Here is a 25,092-nt window from a genome sequence, read left to right on the forward strand (position 1 = left end):
CCTTTACTGTAGGACAGTTAGTGGACTGTGTAGGACTGAATGTACCCTGTACTGTAGGACTGTCTGTGGACTGTGTAGGACTCAATGTACCCTGTACTGTAGGACTGTCTGTGGACTGTGTAGGACTGAATGTACCCTGTACTGTAGGACTGTCTGTGGACTGTGTAGGACTGAATGTACCCTGTACTGTAGGACTGTCTGTGGACTGTGTAGGACTGAATGTACCCTGTACTGTAGGACTGTCTGTGGACTGTGTAGGACTGAATGTGCCCTGTACTGTAGGACTGTCTGTGGACTGTGTAGGACTGAATGTACCCTGTACTGTAGGACTGTCTGTGGACTGTGTAGGACTGAATGTACCCTGTACTGTAGGACTGTCTGTGGACTGTGTAGGACTGAATGTACCCTGTACTGTAGGACTGTCTTTGGACTGTGTAGGACTGAATGTACCCTGTACTGTTGGACTGTGTAGGACTGAATGTACCCTGTACTGTAGGACTGTCTGTGGACTGTGTAGGACTCAATGTACCCTGTACTGTAGGACTGTCTGTGGACTGTGTAGGACTCAATGTACCCTGTACTGTAGGACTGTCTGTGGACTGTGTAGGACTGAATGTACCCTGTACTGTAGGACTGTCTGTGGACTGTGTAGGACTGAATGTACCCTGTACTGTAGGACTGTCTGTGGACTGTGTAGGACTGAATGTACCCTGTACTGTAGGACTGTCTGTGGACTGTGTAGGACTGAATATACCCTGTACTGTAGGTCTTTGTATGTGTGTGGATTCTGCTTGGCTAATTGACCAGAGATCAGTGCAGCAAAGATACCCGCAGCCTTGGGCAGTCAGCATACAAATTATGCCCCATTTGGTATTCTGTGTCCAAGGCCAGCCAGCGTGTCGACACAAAGAGCATGTTGCACATCCTGTTGGAACAAAAGGCTTTTCTCCAAAGCTTCAGTCCAGTGCGTTTGTAACGATGTAAGCAGGTTATTGGTCAGGTTACAGGACATCACATTCATAGCTGCCTGGTTGGCCTGCCAGGGATTCATCTATCTATTTCTGGTTAGGCTTTATAGAAACTCAATAAATCCTAGCCTAGAGGTATTTGTCCACTTCCTCCTGGATGCTGTGTAAACGAACCTAGCAGAAAGGACCATCCCTTTAGAGCACCATGAAGACTGCAGGACGGAAGTCAGTTAAGAGGTAGAGGCTTAAGATTGATAAGATTTTGACGGGCAGTGAGATAAGCCTGTTTGCTCCTCCATTTTAATGTTCTGCAGAAAGATGACTGGAGAGACACACTCTTCTATAGTGACCAAGTAGATAATGAACTAGAGTTGCCATCCCTTTGAGTTGTTTTGTTGAAGGGAACCTGAATATGGATGCAAGACGGGAACGAATAAGGACAGGGTGAAAAACAGAGATGAGAAGCTAGAAGTTATTGCCAATGCTATAAAACAAGCAAAATTGCAAAAATATTCAGGGCCCCATTGTGTGTGGTCTAAATGCTCTTTGAACAAATTCTTAGAATTTTCTGTGATGAGTTGCAGTTTTAGGCATGAGTTGCATTTAGTGAGATGGGGTTATGTAGAGAATAGAGAAAGGTCGAGAGACAACAGAGGAACGTTTATCCTGGTGGATTTCACTGAGGTTAACATCCCAGCTAAAGAGGAGGCAGAGCTCACAGCCAGACTAAACCATGGGCGACACACTGATATCACACGTTGTCACGCGGGACTAGGTGGGTGCAGGAATCAGACGCCACTACCTAACATGCACACACGTAACATAAAGACAATCCACCACTACCTAACATGCACACACGTAACATAAAGACAATCCACCACTACCTAACATGCACACACGTAACATTAAGACAATCCACCACTACCTAACATGCACACATGTAACATTAAGACAATACACCACTACCTAACATGCACACACGTAACATAAAGACAATCCACCACTACCTAACATGCACACACGTAACATTAAGACAATACACCACTACCTAACATGCACACACATAACATAGAGACAATCCACCACTACCTAACATGCACACACATAACATAGAGACAATCCACCACTACCTAACATGCACACACGTAACATTAAGACAATCCACCACTAACTAACATGCACACACGTAACATAAAGACAATCCACCACTACCTAACATGCACACACGTAACATAAAGACAATCCACCACTACCTAACATGCACACACGTAACATAAAGACAATCCACCACTACCTAACATGCACACACGTAACATAAAGACAATCCACCACTACCTAACATGCACACACGTAACATAAAGACAATCCACCACTACCTAACATGCACACGCATAACATAGAGACAATCCACCACTACCTAACATGCACACACGTAACATTAAGACAATACACCACTACCTAACATGCACACACGTAACATTAAGACAATACACCACTACCTAACATGCACACACATAACATAGAGACAATCCACCACTACCTAACATGCACACACATAACATAGAGACAATCCACCACTACCTAACATGCACACACGTAACATTAAGACAATCCACCACTACCTAACATGCACACACGTAACATTAAGACAATACACCACTACCTAACATGCACACACGTAACATTAAGACAATCCACCACTACCTAACATGCACACACGTAACATTAAGACAATCCACCACTACCTAACATGCACACACGTAACATAAAGACAATCCACCACTACCTAACATGCACACACATAACATAGAGACAATCCACCACTACCTAACATGCACACACGTAACATAAAGACAATCCACCACTACCTAACATGCACACACGTAACATTAAGACAATACACCACTACCTAACATGCACACACGTAACATTAAGACAATCCACCACTACCTAACATGCACACACATAACATTAAGACAATCCACCACTACCTAACATGCACACACGTAACATTAAGACAATCCACCACTACCTAACATGCACACACGTAACATTAAGACAATCCACCACTACCTAACATGCACACACGTAACATAAAGACAATCCACCACTACCTAACATGCACACACGTAACATAAAGACAATCCCGCACAAAACAAAGGCGAGTCAAACTACTACATATAGGGAAGCTAATTAAACCAAAATAAACACAAGTGAAACTAATAAGACAAAACCAACAGACAAACGAAGAAGGGATCGGTAGCGGCTAGTAGGACGGCGACGACGACCGCCAAGCACCGCCCGAACAGGCAGGGGAGCCAACATGGGCGGAAGTCGTGACACACGTCAGCCTTGTCATTCCACAGCTCCAGTTTGAGAAGTGGACATGCAGAGCCCACTCTCCTCCACTCCTCCCCCAGGGGCCCAGGTAACACTAGACCCCTCCACACTGTATAAGCAGCCATTTTCCCACATCGCCACAGGTTATTTAAGAGCCCACTCTGAATATCCTCCACTCTATACACTCCACATGTAGTCAGTGTTGGGGCTAATGCATGTATATATACAGTGGGGCAAAAAAGTATTTAGTCAGCCACCAATTGTGCAAGTTCTCAAAAAATGTGCTAATAAATTCCTTAAAAATCCTACAATGTGATTTTCTGGATTTTTTTTCTTCTCATTTTGTCTGTCATAGTTGAAGTGTACCTATGATGAAAATTACAGGCCTCTCTCATCTTTTTAAGTGGGAGAACTTGCACAATTGATGGCTGACTAAATACTTTTTTGCCCCAATGTACATCACCCAACATACATCAGGAGAAACTGTCCCTCAGTGGAACCGGGGATTCATGGGAACTTAGATGGGGTCTCTGGTCCACTGAGATATAGCTAGCTACCTCAATTCCCTGTGGTGAAAAGCTTTGTGTGTGAGTGTTTTTTCCCTGTTCTTAATGATCTACCCAGTGGCCCTGATAGTAAATTTTGATCTGGTGCGCGTGCCTTCCTGCTGCCAGGCCAGGGCTACACTATTACATCATACATCTCCTTCTGTCTTGACTACTGCAACTCACTAGTCTCCAGCATCAACTCAAGCTCCCTCCATAAGCTCCAAATGGTTCAAAACTCTGCAGCCCGACTCCTCACCCATACTAAGTCCTATCAGCACATCGCCCCTGTCCTCCATGAACTCCACTGGCTCCCTCTCTCCCAACGCATTGATTACAGGATCCTCCTTCTGACCTACAAAGCCCTTCACCACCTTGCCCCTCCTTACCTCTCAGACTTTCGTCTCCCCCACCAACCCACACACACACACACACACATCGTTCCACGACAGGAGGCTACCTTGTCATTCCCAGGTCGAAGCTCAGGAGCTTCAGCGACAGGGCCTTCCCCAGGGTTGCTCCTCTGAAACTCCCTCCCTCTAGCCATTCTTGACTCGGAGACCATCACTATCTTTCAGTCCCTCCTAAAGCCACACCTAAATACCCCCCCCCCCCCCCCCCCCCCGAAAGTCACTCCTCTCTTCACCATACTGAGCAGCACCTTACCCAGGTTCGTATCCAAATCACAACCCTCTCCTCCCATAGACTAATGCATCACACTCTTTCCCTTCTTTGAGCTCACCCCTCTCTTTAGTCATGTTTTGTTTAGTCTGATGTTTTGTTTTGTCTCAATCATGTTTCAGGGAAGACCCAGATGCAGACAATGTCGCAGTAACAAAAGTTTATTACTAGAACAGGGGGCAGGCAAAACAACAGGTCAAGGCCAGGCAGAGGTCAGTAATCCAGATCAGAGTCCAAAAGGTACAGAACGGCAGGCAGTCTCAGGGTCGGGTCAGGGCAGGCAGAATGGTCAAAACCAGGAAAACTAGAAAACAGGAACTAGAAACAGACAGGAGCAAGGGGAAAACCGCTGGTTGGCTTGACAAACAAAACGTACTGGCAACATACCAGCAGAGAACACAGGTAAAAATACACTGGGGATAATGGGGACGATGGGCGACACCTGGAGGGGGGTGGAGATGGGCACAAAGACAAGTGAAACAGATCAGGGTGTGACAGACTGTTTTGTTGTTTTCTTTTTAATTGTTGTTTTTCTATAATTGTAAAGCGACTTTGTGTCCATGAAAAGTGCTATACACTAAGTCCCATGTATTATTCATATTATTATTTATCATCTCTATGTCCAGTCCCCTGCCCAAGCCTGTCCTGATGTCATCTCAGCTTAATCAGAGAGAGGCTTAGCAATGGTCTGTCTGTCTGTCTGTCGGTCAGTCTGTACATGACCTGATTCTCCGGCCAATCCAGGCCACTGCAGAGATGCAGATGTTGTTTACTCCAACATAATTTTTGGCGAGGTGCTGTTGATGTCCTCAACACTGTCAGTGTTCTGTAGAGGTGGACGATTGGCCTTGTTTTGGTGCCCAAATGTGGTGATATAAAACAGCAGTCCAACAAACCCTCTGTTTCTCCCCTACAGTTGAGTCACCGTACATAGGACTTCAAACAACATGAATATATAGTATGTTTCTCTCACCCTTATGGCACCATGGGAGTCCATGTCAAGGTCAGCCCGTCAATAGGATGAGGTATACACCAGATCTGAGCTCCAGGGAGAAATCCTATTGATGGTTCCTTTAATCAAAACACACCTTTGCTGATTGACAAACACATGCATGCAATCAAATCTAATGTATTTATAAAGCCCTTTTTAAATCACCAGATGTCACAAAGTGCTGATACAGAACAGCAAGCAATGCAGATGTAGAAGCACAGTGGTTAGGAATAACTCCATAGAAAGGCAGGAACCTAGGAAGAAACCTAGAGATCAATCAATACTGAACACATATGCTGATGTGGCACTTCTTTGTTTGCTACACGTAAGACACTGTTTTGGCCATTCCTTTAATCCATTACAAACCTATAACTATTAACCTCTAGTCTTACCTGTTGAGAGCAGGAGAGACAGACTCCAGCAGGTCTGCTACTGCATTGAGGTGGGTTCATTGTGATGTGGTTGTTATCAGTGTGTTTTACATGTACGGTCTGGCTGGAGCCCAGAGCTTCTATCTCCATTCAGACAGACAGGAGCTTGGTTGCTGCTAATCACCAGAGAAGGCAGACCCACACTGGAGGGGTTAATGCAGTCTGATATCAACCCCAGTGATCGGATCCATGCATGAATGGCCAGAGCACCGTTATCTTGTCTGGTGAGAAAAGAGAAGAAACCGGAGAAAGAAAATGTCAGGGATAGTAAATGGAGCCAACATGGTAATTAGGCTGGAAAAGGTCCTGCTACCTAAAGAGCTTTGGAGCTGGACTGAGGAACAGAGACACATTTGCACAAACAAGCTAATGGGTGCGCCAACTAATGACTCTCCAGGCCAGTGGAATTTCTCTTGCTAATTTGACAAAGCCTGAAAAGGGATTCAGAGAGATTATTGACAACAGGCCAAACTGTGAAGCTTTGAAAGCAGCAGAACCCCCCCCCCCCCCCCCCCCCCCCCCCCCTGCTGCAGGCCAGCCCCAAATGTAGTTGTCCTTTCTATCATTAACAAAAGCCTAGCAGAGCCTTTATTTGTGCTGCCAGTGCTGTTCTTGCATTTATCTTACCTTGGCTCATTTCTATATATTATAGTTGTTATCTGTCCAAAGGGTCTATACAGAGGGTGACATTGAGAGTTTGGCCCAATGGTGACACCCTATAGTTACCCTGTTTTGATGTACACATGAAACCACACCGAGCCTGATCCCAATGGGTTTAAAGGAGTCCGCATGCATATATTATGACAACGTTTTGGTCTTCGGCAAGGGCTTTTCGGCTGTTCGTGCGCACAACAATTTTTCTTGAGGCAAGCCGAAGTCGGTAGACGAAGTCTACACCCTTTTGTCGGTGATTGGTCAACAGTAGGGATTCCCCAATTCTTCAAGTGGTTGACATTTCACATATTCCAGTGAAACAAACACCTGTTCTATGTCCACGCCTCCCCCCTCACCAAAGTTGTCACGATGACCAATGCCCACATTAGTTTTGATCGCTGTCAGTCTTGTTCTGAAGGGGGTCAGTGGATCTGTAGGTAGGAGGTGGCCAGGGGTCGGTGGGGTTTTCCATATCACTGCCCTTCAAAAACATCCAAGGTATCATATGTGAACTAAGTCACTCTATACTGAATTTTGTTTGCATTATGGGGGACCGTGTAGCTTGTTTTGTGCCTCCAGAATCCAGAAACCAGAATCCATTGTAGCTCAGATGGGGCAATGTGTCAGTGGGAAAGCTCTGTAGTGACTGTATTTGTCTGCTGAATTGCAGAGCCACTCTGCTCACCCTAATGGTGTGGAAATCAGACTGACTTTTAAACAAGACCAGAGGAGAGCTTTTACCTTCTGGTAAATTGGCAGTCATGGAAATACAGGCCACTGTCATACTAGCTTCGCCCATTCATACACGCTTTCCCCCTTTTCCCCTTGACCAGATTGAGTGTCCTCTCGGTCTCTGTCTGCCCAGCATAAATCTGCCTCTCATCTGTTCATTGTCTGTCCTCCTCCCCTCCCTCTTTCCATTGAGTCATAGCATCGCTCAGCCAGCATCTGATTCAATGGTCTATCCGTCTTCACACACTTAAGTATCTCGCTTCTTATCTATGTGTCACTCCTTATAATTAATGACATTATCTCATTCATCTAACTAATTACATTCTCAGCTAAAGACAAAGAAACACACACACACACACACACACACACACACACACACACACACACACACACACAGTTTTGTATTGCTACCCTTGTGTGGACCAAATAATTGATTTCCATCCAAAATCCTATTTTCCCTAAATCTAACCTTAACCCTTGACCTAACCTAACCATAACCCTAAACTTAAGCCTAACCGTAACCCCAAAACCCTAACCCTAAAACTATACCTAACCCAAACATCTAAACCTAACCGTAACCCCTAACCCCAACTTTAATTGTAAGCCTAACCGTAATTGTAACCCTAACCCTAAACCTAACCCCTAAGTCTAAAATAGCATTTTTCCTTGTCTCTGAATTGTCCTTGTTTTACTATCCTTGTGAGGACTTCTGGTACCCACAAGGATAGTAAAACAAAAACACACAGACAGACAGACAGGCACACACATGCATGTGCTGTAGGCATACTAACCAAATCTGTTTGAAGTCTTGGATAGGCAAAAGTAGAGAGCGTTCATTTATGCATTAAGTATTCATTGTGTGTGTGTGTGTGTGTGTGTGTGTGTGTGTGTGTGTGTGTGTGTGTGTGTGTGTGTGTGTGTGTGTGTGTGTGTGTGTGTGTGTGTGTGTGTGTGTGCGCACGCTTGTGTCAGTGTGTGGAGAAAGAGAGCGAGAGCACTTGCCGATAACACCGCGAGCAGCCAGCAGTAGAGTGCTGACACCTCGTATGGCTGTCGGAGGGAAAAGGGGCTGGGCTGAGAAGAGAGAGCGAGAGGGCGCAGGAGAGAGAGGGAGAGAGGAAAGGAGAGAGAGACACGGCAGGACAGCTGCCAGCATTTCTCCGGCAGCAGGAGCAGGATTGAGAGCCGGAACGGGAGCAGGAATTCTCCCCATTCCCCTGAAGCCCTCCTAGCCCAGGCTCCACACTGGTTCTCTCTCCCCCTCCTGGATGTCTCTGACTGCTGCCGCCCCCTCATCCCCACAACCAGAGGCACGGGGCACAGGGAAGGACACAGCCACCAGGACTCCCTGCTACAGCCACACGGCAGAGATGTAACAGCATGGATGGGAGGGAGTAACAGAGGGAAGAAATAAACACAAACCAGTTGGATGAAGAGCGAGGTGAGAAGTGAAAGGGAAGAAAAAGGAGAAGGTAAAAAAGGAGAGGCTGAAAGAGAAGAGGGCAGAAAAGGAGAGGCTGAAAGAGAAGAGGGCAGAAAAGGAGAGGCTGAAAGAGAAGAGGGCAGAAAAGGAGAGGCTAAAAGAGAAGAGGGCAGAAAAGGAGAGGCTAAAAGAGAAGAGGGCAGAAAAGGAGAGGCTAAAAGAGAAGAGGGCAGAAAAGGAGAGGCTAAAAGAGAAGAGGGCAGAAAAGAAGAGGCTGAAAAAGAAAAGGACAGAAAATGAGAGTGAATTAGAGAGAGATAGGAGTAAGAACATCTTGCCAAAGTGCTGGAGAATCTGCTTCTATTGGAGGTATTGGATCTCTGAACTGAGACTGAACTTTGGAGAGGCGTGGACACAGAACACAGACGCGGACACAGAACAGGTGTTTGTTTCACTGGAATATGTACAGAGTACAGAGAGGTGCTTTTCTCCCCTCTGATCTCTTCTTCTCTGCCTTCTCCTCTCGCTTCAACCTGAACACCTGTCTGGACCCCCTGGACCTCCTCACTGGGACCTCTTTACTATCCACCCCCCTCTCCCAGTCAGCTAGGATGACGTTGGTGCCCACCCCGTCCCCTTTGCTCCTTACAAACCGTTGTGAAATCAAGTGGAACCCTCGATAATTGTGATCAGAGTAAAAAGGACCCCCCTTGCCCCAGCAAGGGATCGGCCCCGCCTCTTTCTGCTTCTCTCATGCCAAAGTAATGGAGAACCTTGGAAATGGAGACATGGACCCTAAAGTTGAGCTTGAACACTTTTGCGCTCTTTGACTATGACAACTAACTAGATAATGGATTGGAAAGAGCTGTAAGTACTCTCTATCTCTGTCTTTTCTACTGTCTTTTTATTAGATTGTCCAATAGTGCCCAAATACAATGTAGTATTTGAACTAAACCTTCATAATTTGACATGCATGTTGTAAAAAATATTTGAGAGAGACTGAAGCAGGTTGTTTGCTTCCTACTTATAGTGCTGTATTGCTTGATAATCCTCTAACTTGCTTCCCTCTTCTGTGTTGCGCTGAAGTGCAGTTCATGTGTTTGAGCATGCATTCAGACCCAAGGTGTGTGTACTGAAATGCAGTTAATGTGTTTGAGCATGCATTCAGACCCAAGGTGTGTGTACTGAAATGCAGTTAATGTGTTTTAGCATGCATTCAGACCCACGGTGTGTGTACTGAAATGCAGTTAATGTGCTTGAGCATGCATTCAGACCCACGGTGTGTGTGTACTGAAATGCAGTTAATGTGTTTGAGCATGCATTCAGACCCAATGTGTGTGTACTGAAATGCAGTTAATGTGTTTGAGCATGCATTCAGACCCACGGTGTGTGTACTGAAATGCAGTTAATGTGTTTGAGCATGCATTCAGACCCACAGTGTGTGTACTGAAATGCAGTTAATGTGTTTGAGCATGCATTCAGACCCAAGGTGTGTGTACTGAAATGCAGTTCATGTGTTTTAGCATGCATTCAGACCCACGGTGTGTGTACTGAAATGCAGTTAATGTGTTTGAGCATGCATTCAGACCCACGGTGTGTGTACTGAAATGCAGTTAATATGTTTGAGCATGCATTCAGACCCAAGGTGTGTGTACTGAAATGCAGTTAATGTGTTTGAGCATGCATTCAGACCCACGGTGTGTGTACTGAAATGCAGTTAATGTGTCTGAGCATGCATTCAGACCCACGATGTGTGAACTGAAATGCCTTCATTAGTATGGAGATGTGTGTTGAACAGGTGGGCAAGCTGTAGTGTGTGAGGGAATCTGAGTCTCTCCTCCCTGCACATGTTCCATTGAAGGTGAGGGGGAAATAGAAAGAGAGGGAAAGCCATGTGACAAGCAATTAATTTCCCCATTAGGGTGTGTGTGCGTTGTTACAGAGGCGAGCACTCACTGTTATTGCTTATCACCCATTGAGTGGCTCTGACGGAACAGCAGAATACAAACCTGACTCTCTTGCCTTTCAAGCAGACACACGTGCCTTTTCTTCTCATTGTGTGACTGGCTCTAACCCTCAAGGTTACAGGCATACCCTGCAATGCCGTATGGGCTCCCAGAGGGACAGGGGGAAAAAGCGAAAAAAGGGAACCTATGACTCCTATCCGAATGTTAATTGTATTTTGCTGTTTGTTGCTGTGTGTCTTTGTCATGTTGGCAGATTCCTTGCATCTCTACAATCGCATCTCAATGTGACTCATCTGAGAGAGAGAGAGACTTTCTGTTGAACAATGAATGTGTAATGCAGCCTCCCTTTCATACATGTGCAGACTGAAATGTGCAGACTGACATGTACACAAGCACACACACACACCAAATGGCACACACACACTGTATGTGCCGAGTTTCTCTTTATTTTTTACCATCTCGCATTCATCTATTCCATCTCATTTTCTCCCTCACACTCTCTTCCTCATACTATCATACACAGGCTGGTCCCTGGGGAGAGCCTCCTCCTGTAACCCTCTTGGATGCAATAATTATTCCATCAGCCAGCGGTGTGTTCCCTGATTGTGCTCTTGGGCTGTCGCTGCATGGGGCGTGCTGTACTGGGGAGGGGGCAAGGTGGGGAGGGGTGTGGCTGTCACTCCAGGGGGTAGAGAGGGGTATATTTTGGCAGCAGCCCACCCTGTCCGAAGGAGCCCAGAACAGGACTAATGAGCTCAGGATGCTGGGCTCTCAGGCTACAGCCTCTCACTGAGAGAGACACACATGAACTGTCTCTCTCTCGCTAGCTGTAACCCTCCCTCTTCACATTTCTCCTCTTTTCATCACTCATACCATCTTTATTTCTCTCTGTCACTCTCTCCCTCTTATTGACAATGGCTTCTTTGTCTCTTGCATCTCTCTGATTCTTAACTGTGTGACTGAAAAGCATTCAACGCATGGAATTTCCTGTGCGTATTCCTTTACTCTGACCTTGACTTTAAAGATTAAGTTTGGTGGTAACTGATACACAGTGGTGCCATATCACTGGCTGTTATAAGTGTGGCTGACTGTTACAGAGCTGGTAGAGTTGCAGTCAGATATTGGCACTGTCTTGCGAGCAGCAAGAGTTAAGACTGAAAGGAATGCGTGCGTCTCACTCAGCTGGCCAATCTATTCTTCTCCAGTGTTCACTCTCCGCCTCCGAGAGAGCGAGAAGGATGACAGTGGATTTTAATTAGTGTCATCACAGAGTTAGATCTTACCTTGAGAGCCCTGCTAAACGCCAGAACAGCGGAACTGTTTAAAGACAACCACTTAATGAGACTTCGGGTCTAACTTGTCCACAGTACCAGGAGAGATCTATTTCTCTCACTCTCCTCACCAAATCTGTCCATCACAGGACTCAGTGAATGGGAGATTCTGGAATCAGTCATTGATTCTATGGGACATGATCAGGAGCCCCCAACAATCTTTATACCAGAGTAACATATGAAATATGAAACGTTTCTTGTCACAATCACTTTTCCATTGCCTGTAAGTAGGGCTGTGGTGGTCATTTTGTCAGTCGGTTATTGTCATGCAAATATCTGCAGGTCTCACGGTAAATGAGTGTTCATTAACATAAACATGTTTAGCATCTCCAGGCCTCATGCATACAAGCCGCTGATGCGTGCCTTTGGAACATCTACATTTTAAAAAGTCAAATAAATCCATTTAATATACACCGTCACAATAAATCCATTTAATATACACCGTCACAATAAATCCATTTAATATACACCGTCACAATAAATCCATTTAATATACACCGTCACAATAAATCCATTTAATATACACCGTCACAATAAATCCATTTAATATACACCGTCACAATAAATCCATTTAATATACACCGTCACAATAAATCCATTTAATATACACCGTCACAATAAATCCATTTAATATACACCGTCACAATAAATCCATTTAATATACACCGTCACAATAAATCCATTTAATATACACCGTCACAATAAATCCATTTAATATACACCGTCACAATAAATCCATTTAATATACACCGTCACAATAAATCCATTTAATATACACCGTCACAATAAATCCATTTAATATACACCGTCACAATAAATCCATTTAATATACACCGTCACAATAAATCCATTTAATATACACCGTCACAATAAATCCATTTAATATACACCGTCACAATAAATCCATTTAATATACACCGTCACAATAAATCCATTTAATATACACCGTCACAATAAATCCATTTAATATACACCGTCACAATAAATCCATTTAATATACACCGTCACAATAAATCCATTTAATATACACCGTCACAATAAATCCATTTAATATACACCGTCACAATAAATCCATTTAATATACACCGTCACAATAAATCCATTTAATATACACCGTCACAATAAATCCATTTAATATACACCGTCACAATAAATCCATTTAATATACACCGTCACAATAAATCCATTTAATATACACCGTCACAATAAATCCATTTAATATACACCGTCACAATAAATCCATTTAATATACACCGTCACAATAAATCCATTTAATATACACCGTCACAATAAATCCATTTAATATACACCGTCACAATAAATCCATTTAATATACACCGTCACAATAAATCCATTTAATATACACCGTCACAATAAATCCATTTAATATACACCGTCACAATAAATCCATTTAATATACACCGTCACAATAAATCCATTTAATATACACCGTCACAATAAATCCATTTAATATACACCGTCACAATAAATCCATTTAATATACACCGTCACAATAAATCCATTTAATATACACCGTCACAATAAATCCATTTAATATACACCGTCACAATAAATCCATTTAATATACACCGTCACAATAAATCCATTTAATATACACCGTCACAATAAATCCATTTAATATACACCGTCACAATAAATCCATTTAATATACACCGTCACAATAAATCCATTTAATATACACCGTCACAATAAATCCATTTAATATACACCGTCACAATAAATCCATTTAATATACACCGTCACAATAAATCCATTTAATATACACCGTCACAATAAATCCCTCATTTATTTTAGGCAGATCTAAAGAAACATGATATGAAGAAAATGTATTTCAGAAGAACAGAATGTGAATCAGTCTATTGTATGTTATCTGGCTATGCGCCATGCTGTAGGCTAGTTCATTTAGCAGACAAGATACGTTTCACTGCCATTATTTTATATTATATGATTCTATACTAAAAATAATATAATTGAACTGAATAAAATAAAGGATATTTTTCCTATTCCTGAGCGAGTGTGCATATGAATTGGCTATGTTGAGCGTAAAAGTAATAATACACTAGATTGAGTTATTTGGCAAATTTTGTTGTGAATAATACAAACCGTAGAATGTCTTAGAAATCAAAACATACATGAGCTGCATGGTGTGACTGTAGGCTATTGACTATTCAAAAAAAGTCCCCAAAAAGCTTTAGCTCTATTCCATGCCTCAGGCTGCACACGCTGTTCTCTCATCAAAGGATCATATTTTACCCAACAGACTATTCTCAATTTAATCTTGTCTTTAATAATATGTCAAATGTGTTGGTCCCATGTTTCATGAGCTGTGATAAAATATCCCACCAAAAGCTTGTTTCTCTCATTTTGTTCACAAATTTGTTCACATCCCTGTAAGTGAGCGTTTCTCCTTTGAAAGATAATCCATCCACCTGACAGGTGTGGCATATCAAGAAGCTGATTAAACAGCATGATCATTACACAGGTGCACCTTGTACTGGGAACATGTCTAAAATGTGCAGTTTGGTCTCACAGCACAATGCCACAGATGTCTCAAGATTTGAGGTAGTGTACAGTTGGCATGCTGACTGCAGGAATGTCCTGTTGCCAGATAATTGAATGTTCATTTATCTAACATAAGCCTCCAACGTCATTTTAGAGAATGTGGCAGAACATCCAATACAACTGCAGACTACATATAACCACGCCAACCCAGGACCTCCACATCTGGCTTCTCACCTGCGGGATCGTCTGAGACCAGAGACTCGGACAGTTGATGAAACTGTAGGTTTGCACAATCGAAGAATTTCTGCCCAAACGGTCAGAAACCGTCTCAGGGACGCTCATATGCGTGCTCGTCATCCTCACCAAATCAAACTTTATTTCTCACATGCGCCGAATACAACAAGAGTAGACATTACCGTGAAATGCTTACTTACAAGCCCTTAACCATCAGTGCAGTTCAAGAAGAGTTAAGAAAATAAAGTAATTACTTAAAAATTATACAATGTGATTTTCTGGATTTTTGTTTTAGATTCCGTCTCTCACAGTTGAAGTGTACCTATGATAAAAAAGACAGACCTCTACATGCTTTGTAAATAGGAAAACCTGCAAAATCGGCAGTGTATCAAATACTTGTTCTCCCCACTGTATATGCACTCAAATAGCGAATGGGAGACTGCTTTTCCTCAGTTCGTTCTTAAATCATCCCGGGTAGGCTAATCCGGTTTTATAGCGGAGTTGCTGAGAAATAATATTGTAACAGCTGGGATCGTCGTCGTTTTAGTGGCAACCACACAGGATATAGACATGTCTGGGTTTATAAGAACACTTATTTCACTTCACACATCAACCATTGTTTGAGGAGAATGCAGCCTCGCTGCGCGACAGGTGATATTCTGCACAAACTCTGTGCCAAGTAAACGCACAGTGGTGAGATATTCTGTAGTTAAAGGTAATATCAGCCAATTAATTATGAAAATATAAGAAATTGCCTATTACTAGGCTATTCAAAATCAAATATAAAATTTGCTGTAACTGAAGGCTAACTCTGTAAGCCACCCTGCACATCAATGAACCAACAGCATCGCCTAGGCCTATACGTTCTCTCCCAGACTCATGGATAGAAAGTTAGGAGTATAGCATAAGGTAACCAGTCCATCCAATATGCATAATAATACAGTCCACACTCAAAGGTGATTACAAGAATTAGTTTAATTTTGGAGTATAGGCTAGACCAATTATGTTCCAAAGACACCTTTAGATATTTTTGTATATGTTTTTCTGCCGTGCATAATATGCTGTAGGCTATTACACAGTCATTATTTTAATATGGGTGGGGGGGGGGGGTTCGGACTCATATAAGCATATGCATAAGCTCTAATATGCTTATGGGTGTTCTACATGCAACATCTTAAATGCTTTGAGTTAATAATCACCTTAGAAAGCACAGTCCATTTTGTTGTGTTTGGCTTTGAAGCAACCCGTTGTTGAACTTCTTTCTTCAAACTGATCATCACAGTGAGGTAACAAAATGTCGCCTAATGGTGAGTTTTAAAAACATAGTGCTGTTTTGATGATCAGTGTTTGATGTGATTTTCGACTGCATTTGCATTGACGTCAGAGTGGTTAGAGGGACAATAGAGTACTGAATACCAGACCGTTACCGGCAGGTCGTTAAGCAAGTTAGGTACTACAAACGCATGTCCAGAGTGCATAGAAGGAGATTACCGTGGCACTGCAATCACTGCAACAGCCTTACCTGTACGGCACAACTGCGACACAGCCATCCTTACCTGTCATGTTCCTGACAGGTGTGTCGTGTTTGACGAAGATACATTTATTAATTGAGTGTACATTAGCACCATGACAAGCATCTGCTGGCCCACTGACAACACAGGTGTCAATGGCTGCTTTTCTTATGTAGACACCTGCAAACCCCTGCTGCAGAATTGGGCTTCATTGTGTCTTTAGCAGTGCATGAGCAATTGGAGTGCTGAAATTAAAGCGTTTGAGAATTCTATGTTGCTGTTTTGAAGTGAAGAACTGAAGCGTTTTACAAAGCCTTGGCCCCAGGTAGGAAGTGGGGAGTTGAAAGGGAGGTAGCATTGGGAGTGGAGGAGGGTCGGGAGCGCGCTTTCCCAGTCGACTATGGAAGAAAGAGATGCCTGGTGGCTCCTATGAAGTTTCTTCCTTCCTGCCCAGCATATTACAGATGGCTGGCTAAATTGTATGTTTTTGAAGTTAGGCTAAACTCTTGTGTTTGCTCCTCCCAGGGCAGCTCAGAAGCTGAACCTCTCGTCCAAGCGGAAGAAGCACCAGTCTCCCTCCCTGCTGCATTCCGGAGCCCAGCAGCCCTCCATCTACCCCACCAACTTCAGTGGCACCCTGCAGCTCTCACCGCCCCCCGCCCCACCATGCCTGCTTCACGCCGTCTCAAAGGTCAAGGAGAACCCCGGGATGGGAAAGGTAAGGAGCAACAGGCACACACACAGACACATACACACAGACACATAAACGTTTGTACATACACACACATACACCCACATACACGCATAGACAGTATGTATGAGTGATTGACATTTTAAATGGGAGAATGCACAGTGGCGACACATTAGTCTATAGGCAGCCAGTCGTCTGGTCCAGTCCATACAGATGCAGGCAGATAAGCCTGCTGGAATGTCATGAATTCAGTTTGTTAGGGCCACATTCCTCCCTCTGAATTGACTACAGTTTGTGAGGGAAAGAAAATACAAAAATCCAATCAAATTCACTTTAAGCTGAAAGTTTGCAAACATTATTACAGTGGATTTCTGCTAGCTGCTGGATGTCGGTGATTGGTCTGTCATTAGCGTCAGTGCTGTATAAACACATCTTTCCTCTCGGGTTTATTGGGTATTGTTTGCTGGACTGAGATTCTGTATTTATAGAGTAGAAGAAGTCCCCTAACAAGATTAGATCCCACCTGGTTGGGAAGTCGCTACTTACTCTGCCAAATTTCCACGCCATTGAGATTTTGTCCCATATTGTAAATCTCACTTCATAAAAGACAGGCGTTATTAAGACGCTTCCTCTCCCTACACCTGATTCACTGAGCTAGACATCTGTGACAGCCATAGGCTTGTTTTGAAAAGGGAAATCAGCTTGTTTACAGCATTGTTCTGAGTCTATAACCCCAGGTTTCCTCTTCATTAAGCACACTGTTATGGGAAACTCAACCTGTCATTGTGTCTCAGACATTTTTGAAGTTTGCAGTCACCTGGTTCAGACTACCAAGAGTTCACTGCTGTGAAACAATGCTTGTTTGAGGAACCGCAGCCAACACGATTTGAGTTGCCAACATTCTTTTGTCTGCGGTAGACAATTCATCCCAGCTCCTTTACACCTAATCTACAGTGTGCATTTCTGAAGAAATGACTGAAACAATGAGGGGAATGGGTGCTGTGATGTTTTCTTATGCATTTATTCAAGACACGCATATCCATCCATGAAGAGTTGATGTCAATGCTGACCCAGACTACAGCCATTCAATGTGTTTTGTGGAGGGTTTGGACATGTAGAGGGGTGGCTGGGGGAAATCCCAGCTAATGGATTTCTTGGTGGGATCAAGAGATAGGGGAACAGGGCCATTAGCAGAGAGGCCCGAGGTGTTAAAATGCAGCGGCTCCAGCCGATCCTCGCCGGCCCTGGTATCACATCTCTGCCAATGTAAATATAGCAGCTCTAGACGTTAGCTATCGCTCCCTCACCCGGTTGGCTCAGCAGTCATATATGGGAGCCCGGTTTAAATGTCATAGCAAATGTAATTTGCTCAACATATGTACACGTCAGTCACGATAACAGCTCCCCACGGAGCACAAAGAGAGTTTGCACTTGGCTGCCGGAACACTGGAGAGGAATTCCCTCTGTGGCAGAATGGAATCGCCACCACACATTGTTCCTTAGTGCCGGAGCCAGGATCTGTGGCAATATTTATAAACAAGCCATGGGAACAATAGGCCTTTTGTGTGGGCGTGCTGCGAATGACATAGGAGAGACACACAGAGGATGAAAGGACCAGACTTAGGTGTAGGTTTTGCTGCCTTTGCAGAAAGGGGAGGTGGGGGAACAGTTAGAATTATAATCAGCTGCTTCATACCACAGAGCCTCTCACAGGCATCATAGTCATTTTGGTTTTTTTGCGACGGAAGTTTTAGTTATTTTTATTGTCCCAGATTGAACTCCTTATCAATGTATGGTTGTTAAATCTCAAGCTGTTTGTAACCATGAAGGAGTGGGGGAGCGTGCCAATACACTGGTTCAGTGGATTGACTACCATTATGCTAAACCCGAAACGCACTGAGCTTTCAGGGATTTTTCAGAGCGAGGAGAAGCACCATTATCCATTCCTCTGCCGGACAACAGAGATGTTTGTCTCCTGTCTGTCATACTACAAGATAGTCAAGGTTGAGTTTTCACAATAAAATGTTGACAGAGTGAGGATGTTTCTCTTATCAAAGGAATCATCCGCTCCTACATGTTCTTTATAAATGGTTGTCACAGAATAAAAAGTGTGAATTTGTTTGAGGGGTTTAGTCAGGGAGACTGACATAGATTAAAACCCGCGCATACACCACACACACACAGCTTCACCTATGCAGATGAAACCTGCTCTCTCCAGTTCAGGAAGTGCCAACAGACACAGCTGGCAGAATAGCTCCACTTGTCATGGCCATAACATAGTTCCAACATTAGACTAGATGAGAGATGTCACAGTAGAGGTGTGCTAAATCAACACCTTGAACACGACCAGTGACATACCATCCTGCTAGGATCATGGTGTATCGTGACAACTGAAGCGACACAGAATCTATGGACTAAGTTTAGACTCAATACAAACAGATCAGAGAGAGAGAGAGGCCATATGTTTCAATGCTACAGAGTTGCTCTTGGTCCAGAGAGCAGCCTGCTAGTTGGATAATCCCTCAGCATGGTGGTCGGCTCAGAGTCACAGTCATTACTGTTATGATTTACAATCTCAACCGTACACTGACACCATTAGGCTTTGTGTTGACTCTGTTCTCTCTCCATTACAAATTCCTCCCATGTCTCCTGTTGCTGTGTGTACTGAATGTGCCATGTTATCTGCCTGTTATATCTGTTTTTAATGTGTGTGCTAACACATTTGCCATATTTACTTACATCTATGTTCTCTCGCTTTCCCTCTCCTCTCCTGGTGTTGCAGGTGAAAGTGATGATGCGTATCTGCCCCTCCCTGGAGGCTCCTGATTCGTCCGAGTCCATGTCCTTCCTGAAGGTGGACCCCAGGAAGAAGCAGTTGACCCTTTACGACCCCTCAGTCAACGACCACACCAATTCAGGGCACAGGAGAGCCACTGTGGCCATCCCAAAGATCTTCGCTTTCGACGCAGTGTTTACCCAAGATGCCTCTCAAGTAAGGACCAAGCAGTTGCAGACTGTGTATGCTGGCTGGGTGCAGTCCAGGGACTTAGTGAAAAAATGCCTTTCTTGGGTCGGGAGCATTCTTCCCAGTATGGGCCTCAACAGCTGGGGCTTTTAAGTCTGGGGAATGAATTGAATTCAGTCCACTTATATCTAAGCTCTCCTTTCATAGTCCAGTTATATCTAACCTCTCCTCTCCCAGTCCAGACCTTACAGTCTAGTAGAACCATGGCCAAATTAAGATCAAAGTGGAAGGGCCAGACACTGAGGACATGTTTACTTGACGGTGATTGAGTAACAGCCAGGCAACTCTGTTCTGCCCTCTAATCCCCCTATCGCTCTCTCTCACACACTCTCTATGTTTCTCCCTCTCTGTCTCCGTCAGGCGGAGGTGTGCTCAGGGACGGTGTCTGAGGTCATCCAGTCCGTGGTGAATGGTGCGGACGGCTGCATCTTCTGCTTCGGCCACGTCAGGCTCGGTAAGTAAGCCCCTCTACTCCCCTCATCAGGCAAAGAAAAACACTATTTTTCATAGCCTGCTTCGATGTTCACATTCACAAATTGTTTAGTGGTGCACGGGAGTGAGCTGAGGAGAAGACAATATAGAGTTTGGATGAGCAAGGGCTAGTGAGAGACGGTGGTGAGGGGTGTCTTTAATTTTACCCATTGACCTGGATTCTTCACCCAGTCTGAGGGGCTGTCATTTCTCAAAACAAGCTTCATTTTCCCTTTTGTTCTCCACTGTGCTCATCCTACAGTGATTGTTCCTTGAATCACCCCCTTCACAAGTTATTATAGAGACAGTAGATTCCCAATCAACTGTACCCAATCCAGACAGCATGAGCAGCAGGCTGTATTACTTATATATTAATGTCTCCATACGCCTTTCCTCTCACCCTCTCCTCCGTCTCCAGGCAAGACGTTCACCATGATTGGCAAAGACGGCTCCACCCAGAGCCTGGGCATTGTGCCCTGCGCCATCTCCTGGCTCTTCAAGCTCATCAATGAGCGCAAGGAAAAGACGGGCACGCGTTTCTCTGTCCGCGTGTCTGCCGTGGAGATCTGTGGGAAGGACGAGGCTCTGAAGGACCTCCTGTCTGAGGTGTCCATAGGAAGCCTGCAGGATGGACAGTCCCCAGGGGTCTACCTGCGTGAGGACCCCATCTGTGGCACTCAAGTGAGGGGAAAAAAGGCGTCTAGATATGTGCCCGTTTTCTTGCCTTTCTTTGTTCTCCCTCTCCATTTCTCTCCCTCTCCGTCTCTCTCTCTCTCTGTCTGGTATATATTAGTGTCTGTGTATTGATCTGATTCTCACTGCCATCTACCTCTGTCTGCCCCAAAGATTTAGGCCTTTGTATTGTCAGTTCTTTCATCTCCCAGGTCTTTCCTCTGTGTACTCTGAGCCCATATTGCCCTGCCTTACCCATCTCAATAATCCCTGCTCTATATTTTCACCAAAGACATCCACAATATCGACGTCTTTTCCATACCTTTTTATTGACTCCCCTGTCAGCATCCATCAGCATCTATTACCTCTGTGTTAGCTCTGGTCCTCTGCAGCACAACGGGACTAGTTGGGGGGATGGGGGATTGAAGGCACTGACAGGTGTTGCCGTCTGATGTTGTTTTTTGGGGTTCTGTGTGGACTGTGACTTCAAAGGCTGCCTGAAGTCCTGTGAAGATCCTCACAGCTCCTCCTCCTCTTAGTAACCACGTGATGTGGCCTCCCTACTAGATGCCCCCCTCTCCACACCCATCCACCACCACATCCGTGTGGAGGAAAGTGCCCCTGCCCCCTGCTCCTCCATTACCTCCCCTAATCCTCCTCCCTCTGTGTGCATATCTGTTTCCCTATAATTGCCTCGGAGACCCAATCTAATGGGCAAGAAATGTGTGCTTGGGTCCAATTAACTGTCTCCCCTCTCTCACTCTCTCCTTTTTCCTCTCTCCTTCCTCTGTTCCCTTTTCCCTCACTCTCCAACTCCATGCTCTTTCCTTCTCTCTACCCCTGATCTTTTTTACCCCCCCCCCTCAGCTCCAGAACCAGAGCGAGCTCCGCGCCCCCACAGCAGAGAAGGCAGCCTTCTTCCTGGATGCAGCCATCGCAGCACGCAGCACCAGCAGGCCAGACACAGATGAAGAGGAGAGACGCAACTCTCATATGCTGTTCACACTGCACATCTACCAGTACCGCATGGAGAAGAGCGGCAAGGGAGGCAGTGAGTACAACTACTACTACAACACTATTACTACTATACTATCTATCAGTACTACATGAAGTGAGGCTCTCTCTGAACTCTAGTGTCACTCTGTGTGTCCTAGTGTCTTTGACTGTGATAGTTTGATTTTCATTCATCATTCTGCTATTCTATTAATAATTTCACTCGATTCAACAAGTGCTCTGACCTTTTCGATTCTTCCGCAAGAGATAAATGCACTGAACCATATTGCTGCACATGAACAGAAAAAATATTTCACTGGCTGATTATGGACTTAATCGAGTAAAACTAATGACCTACAGTAGTTTAATGATGATGACTTTGTTATGCCTTAATGATAGTGTTAAGTAGCAGATGTAATTTCCCTCATCAGTTCTGGTGCTGATGATAGTTCTTCAAGTGTCTGTGTTCCCAGAGGTAACCACCATAGCCATAGGTGACTGCACCACACTGGGCTAGATGGTGGATAAAGTCTGAATAACTCTGAATGGATAAAAAACCTGAAGCCTCTCATTTGTAGTGTTTATGGATGGGTGCGCACTAGCCTCTATATAAAAAAAGTGGCTTGCTTGCAGCCATGTGTTGTGCTAAGCGGAGGGAGAGTGCGCGCAGATTTTTTACATTTAATTTGACCTTTATTTCAAGCACTCCATTTCTAAGTATTGCTGACAAGAGTTTAATGGTTCGCCGCCTAGTCTGAAACTCTGTAATTTTCTCCCAATCATGTGAAATAACATATCAGTGACCTACATTACATTACAATGTGCTGCCTCGCTGCTGAATAACATTTGGATAAATTCTGCTCATGTTCCGTCTACACTGAATTACTGTATTCATTTTTTATTTTATAGCACAGCCCCCCAAACTAGTTTTTGTATCCATGTGACAACAAGATCCTTTCATTTCTGGAACCTTATTACCTGTCTGTTAAACTGAGACAATCTCAGCCCAGATTTGAATCACTTCAGACCGAAAGGCTTACTTGTGAATAAATCAGACTGCCATGTCTGGTCTGGTTTGGGCTGTGCCACTCCTGCCTAAATGGCGCAGCAGCACGTGGGAACCCTGTCTTCCTTCAGAGGGAGTGTCTGTGCTGGGATATAACCTCACCTGGCTCTTCCTCCTGTGTCATCTACAGTGTCGGGCGGACGGAGCAGGCTGCACCTTATAGACCTGGGGAGCTGTGAGAAGGTGCTAAGTAAGAGCAGAGACGGAGGGGGAGGCCTGTGTCTGTCTCTCACCGCGCTGGGCAATGTTATCATGGCTTTAGCCAATGGAGCCAAGCATGTACCTTACAGGTAGGGGAACTAGTTTTGTACTTTTTATACCTTGATTATGTAAAACCAGTGTCAAGTATGAAGTCGAGTACGTAATCAAAATGTTTGAGACAAGTTTATTCATGTACATTTACCTTCACTATCAAGGCTGTGTTTATCTAGCTTGCTATAGATTTAAAGATATGTATCATTCTCAGCCATGTAGTTTTTTAAATTTAATTTAACCTTAACTAGGCAAGTCCGTTAAGAACAAATTCTTATTTACAATGACTGCCGACACTGGCTGAACTCGAACAACGCTGAGCCAATTATGCTCGGTTTATGGGACTCCCAATCACGGCCGGTTGTGATACAGCCTGGATTTTGCTACACTATGGAATCAGAAATGAGGTCAATAGACAGATAACATTTAATTTGGGTAATGCAATGCATACTGAGGGCTCTATTTTACCAAACCTAGCGCAATGGTAAATCTAAGTGCTGGCGGTGGCACTATAGGTTCGTGGGTGTGTCAGAAATATTTCTGCTATTTTCACCACCACAATTATAGGCACATTTGCTGGCGGTGGGTTTTGCTGAAAACCAGTTAAGGGTGTGTCAAGGTTTGGCCCCTCACTGGCCAATCAGAACATGCTTCATGGCTAAATATGTGGTTGCTTCAAGTTGTGTATTTACGGTCTTGTGTATTGCATTGTCATCAACTCCAATTGGAATGTTAGTCCGTTATAGTCTAGTTTGTTAAGTAGCCTGCCCCACATTTGCTAAATATGTTGAACATGTTCTAGTTGCATTGCTTCAATATAGAAATACATTGTTAAACATATGCTATAGTATTCACACTGATATAGGGGCTAGGCCTACTGTAAATTGCAGTCTGGACATGGACATGCCAAATGTAGTAAATAAGCTAGATTAAATTCACAAGGCTATTGATAAGGACTAAAAGACCGTGTATAGCCTAATTGTTATCAAATTTTAATCAAAACTAAAATATATATTGTTTTAAATAGGCTGTCTAAATACAGTTACAGCACCATAGTTGCTCCCTGTGGGCATATAACAACGTAACTTAGACCATGGAGGGTTTTTACACACATTCAAACTTTTCTCCCTAATTTCGTGGTATCCAATTGTTAGTAGCTACAACTCATAGCTACAACTCCCGTACGGGCTCGGGACAGACGAAGGTTGAAAGTCATGCGTCCTCCGATACACAACCCAACCAAGCCGCACTGCTTCTTAACACAGCGCGCATCCAACCTGGAAGCCAGCCGCAACAATGTGTCGGAGGAAACACTGTGCACCTGGCAACCTTGGTTAGCACGCACTGTGCCCGGCCCGCCACAGGAGTCGCTGGTGTGCGATGAGACAAGGATATCCCTAACGGCCAAACCCTCCCTAACCCGGACGACGCTAGGCCAATTGTGCGTCGCCCCACGGACCTCCCGGTCGCGGCCGGTTACGACAGAGCCTGGGCGCGAACCCAGAGTCTCTGGTGTACAGCGCCCTTAGCCACTGCCCCACCCGGGAGGCCCCCCCCCCCATCTACTTTTTAAACCAACAGCAATCATTCA

General features: G+C 44.3%; 1 protein-coding gene across 2 annotated transcripts in view; it reads left to right on the top strand.

The window, feature by feature from the left end:
* LOC139383919 (kinesin-like protein KIF26A) overlaps window positions 1-25,092 on the top strand; it is a 100,502-nt gene that overhangs the window by 64,605 nt on the left and 10,805 nt on the right. Inside the window, exons 1-7 of one of the 2 annotated variants that reach the window (XM_071128531.1) lie at window positions 9,567-9,632; window positions 16,857-17,049; window positions 19,805-20,014; window positions 20,408-20,501; window positions 20,937-21,199; window positions 22,058-22,241; window positions 23,380-23,539. In XM_071128531.1, coding sequence (XP_070984632.1) covers window positions 9,616-9,632; window positions 16,857-17,049; window positions 19,805-20,014; window positions 20,408-20,501; window positions 20,937-21,199; window positions 22,058-22,241; window positions 23,380-23,539 — 1,121 coding nt within the window. In that variant the 5' untranslated portion in view covers window positions 9,567-9,615. Of the gene's footprint in view, window positions 1-9,566; window positions 9,633-16,856; window positions 17,050-19,804; window positions 20,015-20,407; window positions 20,502-20,936; window positions 21,200-22,057; window positions 22,242-23,379; window positions 23,540-25,092 lie in introns of those variants that run through there. The other variant, XM_071128530.1, reaches the window with a different exon arrangement.

Source organism: Oncorhynchus clarkii, chromosome 25 (genome assembly GCF_045791955.1).
Source record: "Oncorhynchus clarkii lewisi isolate Uvic-CL-2024 chromosome 25, UVic_Ocla_1.0, whole genome shotgun sequence".
NCBI classification, from domain to species: Eukaryota; Metazoa; Chordata; class Actinopteri; order Salmoniformes; family Salmonidae; genus Oncorhynchus; species Oncorhynchus clarkii.